Below are 10885 nucleotides of genomic sequence, written 5' to 3'. Positions count from 1 at the left end.
GCTCGTGGACTCTTATCCACACCAGACTGCCTGGTGACACGTCAGCCTGCTTCCTTTCGTCAGCTGCTGCTTCTGCGTTTGTCACCTGAGAAAACAAAACTCGGCTCATGTTAGTTAGAGCTCCCGTATATTTCTCAATTTCTAGAGTTAGCAAGTCTAGTTGTGGTTTATCATGACGTTATTAAATCTCAAAAATTGTGAGTAGCACCTTTACTGAAAACTATTCTAAATGTGGATCTACAAAAAATGTTTGACACCTTACCATATCTCCCCTTCACCTCGATATCTCTGCTGTAAGGGATCACATGGCAATCATCTATGTATCTTGGCTATACACTGAACCTCCCCATGGTCCTGGTGACAGCATGGGCATCTGTTGATGTCTCATGGGAGGAGGTCCAGATGGACCTGGTCGTAGGTACTGCTGATGTTGTGGTGGGAACGGAGCATGTTGTGGTGGTGCATTGGGCTGTCTTCCTCTTCCCATTTGCCTTGGGCAGTCTCGGGCCCAATGGCCCCATCTCCCACAGGTGTAGCATTCACCAAACCTGTCAGGGTTTTCTCTGTTTGCTGGTTGGCCATATCCGCCTGCTTGGTAAGCTCTGCCTCTTCCATATTCTCTGCCTCTGTTGGATGCACGTGCACGTCCTCTGCCTCTATAGGGCGGAGGCTGGTAGTACTCCACCATGGGGGCTGGCTCTGCTGGAGTTGGTGGCTGCTGGGCTTCTGCTGCTATCATCTGTTTCTTGGCCTGAAGTTTTTTAGTGAGTTCTCTGTCAGCCTCTGCTAGTTGAAGTTTCAACAGTCGCTGCGTCATTCCCTCTATGTCTTCCTGTCCTTTCGTCTTCTCAGTTAGATGTCGCTGGTTGTAGTGAGTTAGGTGTTTCCTCCACATGGCATCTTTCATGTTGCTCAAGCCTACTACTTCTCCCAGCGCTGTCCGTACCGGTGGAGGCAGGCCCTTTTGCACACTGTGTCGCCATACCACAGTGGTGGCTTCATTGCTATCATGTCTCCCCCCTGTGGCCCTCTGCCACTCTTCTTCAGCTCTCCTCAGATACTGATGGGTTTCTTCTTCTGGTTTTATCTTCAGTCCCGAAAGAGAGTTCATTTTTGTTTTTTTGGCCCAGATTCTCCGCATTGCTGACCAGAAAACTCCTCGAAAGTTGTCAAATGGGGTTTCATCTCCCCTGTTGGTCGTTCCTGTACTTACCTCCAAAATGTTCAATTTGGCTGTTCCTTCGGTGTGGATCATCACGGCACGGATGTCTCCCAATGCCAATTTATCAGCTGCTGTGAGTTTTTCAAAGACACGGATCCACGGATTGGCTCCACCTGCCAGCGGTGGCAGTGCCTTCTCCAGTGTGTCCATGTCTCGATGTCCCCATGGCACATACTCAGCTTGTCCGTTGGATTTTACCAGCTCTCCTACTTCCTTACTCTGCTTCTTTAATGTAAACATTATGCAGCCTAGGAGTATTCAAATGTGTGTATTAAATGTGCATGCTTGTCATCACATGAATCAAAATCAACTCACCCTCTGTGCTGTATGGCGTGTGGCCGTTGACTCCAAAACTGGGATCCACTGCTTCACTTCCCAGATCTGGACCCACTCAACCACGCACCTTGACTAAAACAAACACAGAACTGCCAAAAGTTCAGCAGTAAATGTTAGCATACGTCTGTAGTGTAAGAGAGGTCAACGATCTCTCAAATATGTTTGCGCCGTCCGTGTCAAAATTGATTCTTAGGAACGATGTAAAATAGTAAATGTACCAAAATTAGTCAATACTGGATATGTGAAGGAATCTCGAATCCAAAATTGAAGCTAGAATTCCGAACTCAAACTCAACATCTAAATCAGAATCACAATCACAATCCAGTTCCAAATCAGAATTCGAAAGGTTTAAAATTGGAAGTAAAATGAAATTAAAAAACAATGAATAATTAATCAATTAAATATTAAATTCAACTTTAAAATCAATAACTGTGTTCAAAGATATTCAATCAGAAATACCAATGCAAGTCAAACTGTTGAACTGCACTTACACTCTGGTCTGCACAATAATGAGTCACAATTAAGTTCAAGAATTGAAGAACACCTGAAACCATTAATCTTTGTTAAAATGCTGAATTAAAACCAAAGTCAACGACTAAAGTTATAATGCTTAATTAAAACTAAGGTCAGGATATAAGCTCACAGCTCTTAGACAATGAATCTCTGAAGAATTCACAGATTCTAAACACTTATTTACGATTATCTACCAGTTACGTGTGTTTTGCATTTATTCTACTATTTTTCTAGCTTCCTGTTGACGTTCTAACTTGCCAGAAGATATGCTAACGGGAATGCTAACGGCAGTCGTCTGTGATTACTTGTGCATATGTATTTGATAAGACTGTATGTAGTAGCCTGTGCTCGAACTTAAAACCTTCACTGTCACTGAATGTATAGTCATACGCAGACTATTGACATTATGAGTGACTACTAATTATGAGACTTAGTTTTATCGTTTGGTTATTGGTCCCTGTTCGCAGGGTGGTGCCCCGTTTTTATTAATAATCATTAATAATTGTTACATACATCAATAATTCTATTGCTGTCAAGAATTCAGTTTCTTAAATGCTGATAACCCAAACACGCTCCTTTAGATCCCAACACCAATGTAAGGCTGTTCTTGTAATATCAGCAGGATCCTTTCTCAACACATGTCCTATCCATCCCCATCTTCTGCTCATTAGGATGGTCTCCATGCTTTCGTGTTGGCATTTGTCATACAGTTCTTCATTTGAGATGGTGTTTGGCCAGAAAATGTGCAGTATTCGTCTTAAACTGTTGGTATGGAAGGTTGATAGTCTGTTGAGATCTTCTTGTGTCATTCTCCAGCATTCAGAACCGTACAACAGGGTGGATAAAACACAGCTCTGATACAATTTAAGCTTGGTCTTGATGGTGTACTGCTGTGACCTCCATATGTTATTCAGTACTTTGAAAGTGTTCCTTGCCTTATTAAGACGATTCTTGATGTCTTTATCTGTGCCCCCGTCGTGTCTGACAGTGCTGCCCAAATATGTCAACTCGTCAGTTTTACGGAGATCTTCTCCGTTAACCTGAATTGGTGAGGGATTTGGAATGTTCAGAGTCATCACTTCCGGTTTCTTTTTGCTGATCGTCAGGCCAATCTTCTGACCAAAATCACTGAGGCGGGATGTTTTCTCCTGCATGTGTCTGATGAGTTTGTGAAAGAAGAGTGTTTGCGGCGGATTGAAAACCATCTCTATCAGAACTAGCTTCTGTGTCGGAGTGATATCCGGTCTATCCCAAGACGAGGATTGTAACCAATTAGATGTAGCGATACAATGGAGACTGGGCCCGCCCACTTACTGTCAAAAAGAAAAACTACTCTCGAGTGAGCAGGTAAAAGACTCGCGAGCAGGTTTAATTTCCGCGAGCAACTTCTGCTCGCACGAGACGGCATTTTTAAAAAGTGTCAGGTACTAGAAAGTTGACAAATACGTGGGCAGAATCGGAGGCTTGTGTGCTTATTCTTGGAGCAGACATTTCCCAATCAGAAACTTCACTGAGAAAAGTTAATTTATTGTTTCCCCGCTATATCAATGCTCTGAAGCTCGTATATTGCACCTTTAAATGAAGAACGAGTTTTCAGTCGGTGGACGGCTGGAGAAAGCTCAAGACGTTGACATCCACTGGCCGAGACCATCTTCATAGACACATACTTGATCATGTGACAACTGAGCCAAAGTAAACTTGCTGAGGAAGGCTGAGAGAGAGAGAGAGCGAGAGCGCGCGAGAGCGAGCGAGAAATAAAAAGACAGACCAAAACCATTGAAAATAGGAGTCAGCTTGTAGAGGCTTCAATTTTATTCACTGAAACAGAGCAGTGTTCACCCAGAGCAGTCACTCATTCAGAACAATGAGGAAAATGGCGATTGTAAGAATCAGTTTGTTTAATGCAGTCTCACTCTCTCTCACGCACACACACACAGTTGCAGGAAGGACGTATGCCCCCAAATCAGAGCGTTAGAAACTGACGCTTTTTGAGGGAATCAATGTAATGATTGAATAAATTATGAAGGGGGTCATTTAAAAAAAGAAAATGGTACTACATTACACAGGAGGAATAAAAGTGCATGAACCAGACATCAAACCCTCGATTTATCCCAACAAAGGCAATAATATGAATGAATTGGCTCTGCGTGAGACCGTTCAGTAAGTCGCATTAAATTAGAACATTATCAACCAAAGCAGACACACAAACTGAGGGAAATAAACACGTAAACCCTTCTCCCTTCTCTAATTTTAAAGCTAAAAAAACAAAACAAAGGAATCAATAAAAAAAGGAATATGACCTGACCCCACCTTCCACCCCTCCCCCTACACCTGAATAAAAGGCTGCTGTATTAAAGGCCAGTGTCCATAGGGCTTTCTCTGATTTTCCCTTCGTTGGTTTAGAAGCACACAGCAGTCTCTACAACTCATCCTTCCCTTTGGCGGCGCTGTCCTCCCCGTCTGTCCCGGCGTCCTCGTCCGTCTCTTCTTCGTGCTCGCCCTCTTCTTCCTCATCCTCGCCGCCGCCGTCGTCGTCGTCCTCCTCCTCCTCCTCCTCCTCCTCCTCGTCACCGCCTTCAGTGTCCTTCTTGCTGCTCTTCTCCTCCTCCTCCTCCTCCCTCACTTTCCTGTCCATGTCCTCCAGCTCATCCTTCATCTTCTTCTCTGGTTCCTGGTGGGCAAAGATGATAAGCCGTTTGATGTTTTGAACAGGTGTTGGTGTTTCAGTTAACAATGCTCAATAATATTTGATGGGCGGTCTTAAAACAAGTGCAGCTATTTTGATGTCAACACTTTTGGGTCAAGTCACTGTGGAACGTATCTGGGATTCCATAGAGGAATATATTTTCTTCATGTACAACATAACATGTTCCTTTCACTTAAAAATACCATTTTGTCTAGCCTGTGACTAGCTTAACCCACAAGTAGCTAGCCTGTGTGCTAGACCAATCCTATCCTTCTAGGAGCTACCCTGTAGGCTAAACCTTGCTTAACCTGCTACGACCTAGTCTGTGAGCTGGGGCTAGTAAACCCGCTTGGAACTAGCCAGTGAGTTAGACCGAGCTTAACCCGCTATAAGCTAGCCTGTGACCTACACCTAGCGGCTTAAGCCAGTCCTGGGAGCTAGGAGTTTATAAAATCTGGAATGTCAGTCCCACACACATGGCTCGCCTCGCCACTCCCAACTACTGCTTCATGATATGCTTTACCAGGCAACCTTGATCAATAGGTACATATTTGTAGAGCAGAACCAACCAAGCAGGAAGTAGTGCTACCGGCAATCACACTACATTTTAAATTTCATAGGCTTTCAGTACATACTGCAGCTGCCTGTACAAAGGTATGCACTGGTTAATTCTGACATACTACTTCCTCATAACTCAGCACCTTGAACCCCGTTGCTTGTTGGATCAATATAGCCAGAGAGGATGCCGATGGATGCAGTTGGACATCCCGGTATTTTTTGGGATACTACATTAAACATACGATGTATTGAGACAAACTAAATCTTTGTCTGGCATACTAAGCAGTATGGTGGTAGGGGTATTGGAACACAGCCCAGTGTCTTTGCAGTAGGGCTGGGCGGTATGACCAAAAATGCATATCATGGTATTTTGTAAGATTCTGGCGGTTTCACGGTATATTACGGTATTTTTTTTCCGTGTTAAAGCATTAATTAATTAATGCAAAAAAGAACCGGCCGGTCAACCGGCGAACAGCTGTTTGTGTGGTGTGTCTTCCGTTCCGTCACTTCCTGTTTCCTTCACCTACATTCCCCTGGGTCCTAAGTCTCTCCACGTACAGCTTCTTATCACCCTCCATGTACCAATGTACATTTATAACAAATACCACGCATAATACGGTAATCAGCTTTGCATATGTGTAACCAAAATACCTTTTGTTGTTCAGTCTTTGTTCATCTTGCATCGCTCTTTTCTGTTCTTTAATGTAACGTTACTGGAGCGACAGAGCCTCTCCCAGCTGTTAGCAGACTGTTGTTAGCTAGCTGTACCCAGCATGCAGTTCGGCGGTGAAATTGTATAAATGTACAATTTATTAGTGTTACAAATTGTTTATGGGTCACAAACTGTTGTCGTGGTAGTTTACTCTGTTAAATAGTGTTAGTTGTGAGTCATTAATTGTTGTTATAAAGTTATCACCATGACTAGGGTTCCCTCTCAATACACTTCAGAAAACTAGCTCCGAGCATAGCGCTTTCAGTGGCGAACAATATATTTTGCTGCCTGTTGAAGAGCGACAAAAGTTGTTTCGGCTATGCATGTATGACGGTATATAAAAAAATTCATATCATACGGAAAATTAAAACCGGTATACCGGTTCAACCGGCCCTACTTTGCAGTGGTGAGTGTGAACTTTGGGCTGCTTTTTTTCCCCACTTTCAACTGAATCGCTCCGGGTACTGATGAGTCATTTGTTTTATAAGAATTTGTCATTATTTGACATTTAAAAAACTGAGCACATAAGCTATTTAATTCATACAGCATTGATATGCAGTCCTACCTTAGTAGCTCCCCAGGTTTCCTTCCCGAACTCTTCTGCCTCTTTGACATTGTCAGCGATCAGGAAGTTGTCAAAGATGGTGCCAGATTTAACCTGAACAAAGACACCAATCATATGAGCGTTAATTCCTTAACGACGCCACAAGTCTTTCTGTATACATATGTTCGGCAACTCCCTTGTTACAACTCATTGGGAGAGTAATAATCATTACCTGCCACAGATCCAGGCCCAGTACTCCAACTTTGTCAAACTTGTACATGGTGGCGTCCTGGGTGTACTCCGGGTTGTCGATCTCAGGGTGGGCCCAGGCCCCTTTGTAGTCGGGGTTCTCAATCTGCTTGGGTTTCCACTCGCCCTGCAAAGGTGACACAAGAGAGGTTAGAACTAGTGAGTGGTACAGGTTATTTGATCAAGTCCATAATGGAAGCAATGTCTTGACTTAACCAAAGTCTAAAAAAACACCGGTAAAAGGATTTCAAATGGTGATCAATCATTTTGTCTATAAAAAGCTCCAGCCCTGCCCTGCTATAAAAGCCGCACCTTGTACTCTGGGTTGGTGATCATGGGAGGTTCCCACTCTCCGTCCATGTCCTCGTCCCAGTCATCAGGCTTCTTGGCATCGGGGTCAGGGATGGTCTCCGTCTTGTCCCATTCCTGGGAAGGCAGCAGAAACAGAGTTACCACTGAAGTCCGAAATTGTAAAAACGAAATGGCATAACACTGTCCACATCATGAAGCAGGGACGTGACCTGGGCCCGGTACATGAAAAGCTTAGCTTGATTATTTGACACCAGCCTGGTGTTGGGCTTATTTTCTGTAACCGGGGTAACAGTTAGCATGAAAGCATGGTGGCCTGAGCAGCAAACTAGCCAAAGTTAAAGGAGTCAAATTTAACAACTTAATGCTTCATCCACACACTCTTGTCTCAGCGTAGATAAGCACATCGCTATCGCCAGATAAGTGACAACTTTGATCCGATCATTTCTTGTAGCACGACATCCTGGCGGAATGAGCAAGGCAGCTAAGTAGCCATCCGCCCGCTAGTTATCATGCAAGCTTTGACGCTACATGGTTACAGAAAATAACAAACAGTGGGCCATCTTTCCATCTCTAACAGCATTCAGTGTGAGCATGCAGCTGCCGTGACAGCTGAGGAGGTTAGCAGAAAGCTAAGCTATTAGCAACATTTTCTCGAACCACAGTTTATCATCTCAAATGTAGGCGATATAGATTCTGGCAAACACAGCAAAATTACATTTCTCCGATATGTAACTTTAGCCCACTACTCTGAGGTGATTCGCATTTGCCTCAAGCTAACAATGTGACTAGATCATGACGACGGCTATAAAAGAGTCTGTTGGCCTCTATAATGAGACATTTGTGGCACAATACTGTGAAAGCAGTCCAACAAAGAACGATCGGCTCAGAAACCTGTTGATCATAATGTACTGCTATACCTCGTGAGCAACGCGAGCAGACTATGCTGCATTTTTCAGTCAATCATTTGGTTAAAATCTCTCTATCTGCCTCAGGGAAAATAAACTCAGGGGCCTGTTCCTGTTTATAGAGTTATCTGGATTACTTTTGAGCAACGCCTGGGGCCCCCACACAAAGAACGGGGGCCTGATCTGCTACCTCAGGCTTGGTGTCGTTGGGGTCATCGATCTTGGCCTTGTCGTCCCAGTCGCTGGGTTTCTTGGCATCTGGATCCTTGATCGTCTTTGCAGGCAGCATTTCCCAGTCCTCCTCCAGGGAGCCGGACTCCACCTTCTCGTTGTCGATCTTCACCTCGTACGTCTGGTCCGGATTCAGGATCAGCGTGTACAGGTGGGTCAGCTCGTCATCCTGGAGAGAGGGGGTGAAGGGGAATTTAGGAGCGCTTAAGAATCTCTAAATTGATGGCCACAGGAATCTAAAAAAATTTCAAAACAGGCTTTACGCATTAGCTACCTTGCATTTGATGTCTTTCTTGATGAGGTGGTTCTGGCCCTTGTAGTTGAAGATCACATGAACCTTCTTTGTACTGTATCCACAGATGTCAGGCCCTGGAGACAAAAAGTTATTTATTGAATTGAATATTTTATCTCAGTCACAGCTACATTTCAAAACGGCTGACTCTGAAAATGCATCAATGCTCTCTCTCTCTCCCCAAACAGTTGTGTTCCTTGGTCGAGGCATCTGCGTGACTCACCGAACATGATGTAATACTGAGAGTCCCCGTGCATGTTGCTCTGGTCGAGGTCAGAGGGGAAGATCTTGACGTAGCCGCCGCCGCAGTCGATCTTTTGCTCGTGTTTGAGGGTGAACTGGACGACCAGGGGCTTCCCCTCGTTGCTAAAGGGCTCGAATCGAGCAGACAGGGCGTAAAAGCGGGCGTCCTGGCTGGTCTGGAGACCTGAAAAATAGGAGTGAACAGCCATTGGCGAAAAGCGCTCAAAGCTTTTTCTTATTCTAAATAAGCCGAATCATGAATATGCTTATGCCAGACACGGTGTCTTACTGTAGTGCTTAAGGACATAACCAAGCCTGAACCAGGAGCCCAAAAAGTTCCAGGATTACTTTGTAAAATGCAAATGAGTAAACATGGGGCCAGGGAGTATTCCAGCACAGAAAACAGGACCCAAAGCATTAAGAGTCGGGGGTGCTACTAGGAGCCCGGGAGCTAACTTTTGCCACAGCCCCCCACCCCCCCTGACAGGTTATTCCAGTTCTGATCTAGTCTCAGCACATACTTTAGAAACAGATTCCTTCTCTTTGTAGTGGCTGTACCTGGAGCAGGTCATAAGACACACAACCTCTTTTGCCTACATTTGCATGATAACACAGCAGCGGTCAGTATCGTAGATATGCATCAATGACACAATAAAAAAATAAAAAAAATTTTAAATGAATTACCTTTATCAGCCTCTGCATCCCCATAGAACTTCCCAGCGGTCAGCTTCCACTGGCCGTAGTCTGACTTGTGCTTGGACTCGGCCCACCGGCTCGTCCATCCTTCTGAAACACAGCAAACCAACTCAACTGGTTACCGACAGCCTCTTCCGGTTAGTCGTTACACTGCAATATTACAACATACATCTATCACACCGCTTGTTGAAGACACACACTGAGTTTGAAAAGGACTTCACAATAAAAGCCGAAATTTAACTAATACTGGTTTAGTGCACATTTTAATAGTTTAAAATACTAAAATATTTTCTAGGTACTAACGGCATTTTTTATTTTTTTTTACATTTTCCTTCGAAGTTCTGCTTTTATTTGAACTGACTCAACACATTGAGGCCAGTTACTAAGTAACGTTAGCGTTTGGTTCATTTGAACAGAAAAGCGTTCAAACAGCACCACGACCTGAATGACTTCCATATGAAAGCCCTCAATACGCCTCAGAGCGATATCAAAAGTGAAAGAATACTTGGATTCGCATACGAGGGTCCCAGCTAATGCATTCATTTTGTATTCACATTCCATTATGATAATACTATTACAGCATTTACGTTACTGTATTGCTAACGTTACTTTAGCTAACGTTAGTTTTCTTTTGGCTAACATTACCTCTCGGTTGAGTATTGGACATAACGTGGCCTAGCCTTTTGTAACGGGTTAAATTAATGCAGTGAGATTATTTTTAAAGACACGTTTTCGTTTCAAAAAGGACAAATATCAGAAATATAAACCGACCGACACTGCTTAAAGACAGTTGAGGAAGCCACTTTCACAACACGACCATTCACAGAGAGGACAAGAAGACGTGGAATTGTTAAGTTACCGCACCTCCGTCCAGAAACTGTTCCTTGAAGTACACGGTAGCATCAATGGTGACAGCTATCGACGCAAAAACTGCGAGAATCGCCGCTGGCAGCTTCATGTTGGCAGCTTCTCAATGGGGCCCAGGACGTATAGAGCAGGTTCGAGGGTGAAATCAGCTAATAAAGGATCGAGGAGATGTAACCTGATAATTTCAACGGTGACAAGCGCTGCACAGATGGCCGCGGCTCATTGGACGAGCGTCTCGCCAATGAAATGAGACCACGAGTTACTTTTCGGAGAGGCTCGGCTCGCGTCGGACGAGGATCGGAGAGGGGCGGAGTCACGAGACGACTTGACTCTCCTATTAAGGGACTGTGGGGGCAAGAGTGATTACTTCCTACCTGGAAATAGCAATATCCGAACAGAAAATAGGCGACAGGGGTAAAAAGCTGTTCGCTAGACTGTATGCTGGTTGCTGGTAGCCTAAAAGATAATATCGGTTTTATAATGGGGCCCAAATACTACAAGCATTTACTGCCTTTATAA

General features: G+C 44.2%; 1 protein-coding gene across 1 annotated transcript; it reads right to left on the bottom strand.

Moving 5' to 3' along the window:
- Window positions 1–3854: 3854 nt before the first annotated feature.
- On the bottom strand, window positions 3855–10576 carry LOC306776927 (calreticulin-like). Its single transcript, XM_079267823.1, has 9 exons — window positions 10364–10576; window positions 9488–9589; window positions 8784–8987; window positions 8543–8637; window positions 8228–8437; window positions 7133–7246; window positions 6804–6947; window positions 6593–6685; window positions 3855–4742 (listed from the first exon to the last, which is right to left on the bottom strand). Exons 1-9 carry the CDS (start codon window positions 10455–10457, stop codon window positions 4491–4493), a joined length of 1308 nt encoding a protein of 435 aa, XP_079123949.1. The 5' UTR covers window positions 10458–10576; the 3' UTR covers window positions 3855–4490.
- Window positions 10577–10885: the final 309 nt, after the last annotated feature.

Source organism: Melanostigma gelatinosum (genome assembly GCF_949748355.1).
Source record: "Melanostigma gelatinosum genome assembly, chromosome: 4".
Lineage (NCBI taxonomy): Eukaryota > Metazoa > Chordata > Actinopteri > Perciformes > Zoarcidae > Melanostigma > Melanostigma gelatinosum.
The sequence above is the reverse complement of the archived record's forward strand: the minus strand, read 5'-3'. Positions and strand labels throughout refer to the sequence as shown.

Coding starts and splice junctions, on each gene's coding strand:
- LOC306776927 (XM_079267823.1), bottom strand. CDS start 10,457: ATGAAGCTGCCAGCGGCGATTCTCGCAGTTTTTGCGTCGATAGCTGTC. Junction 9,590..10,363: donor GGAACAGTTTCTGGACGGAG/GTGCGGTAACTT, acceptor GCTGTGTTTCAG/AAGGATGGACGAGCCGGTGG. Junction 8,638..8,783: donor TCAGTATTACATCATGTTCG/GTGAGTCACGCA, acceptor TTTTGTCTCCAG/GGCCTGACATCTGTGGATAC.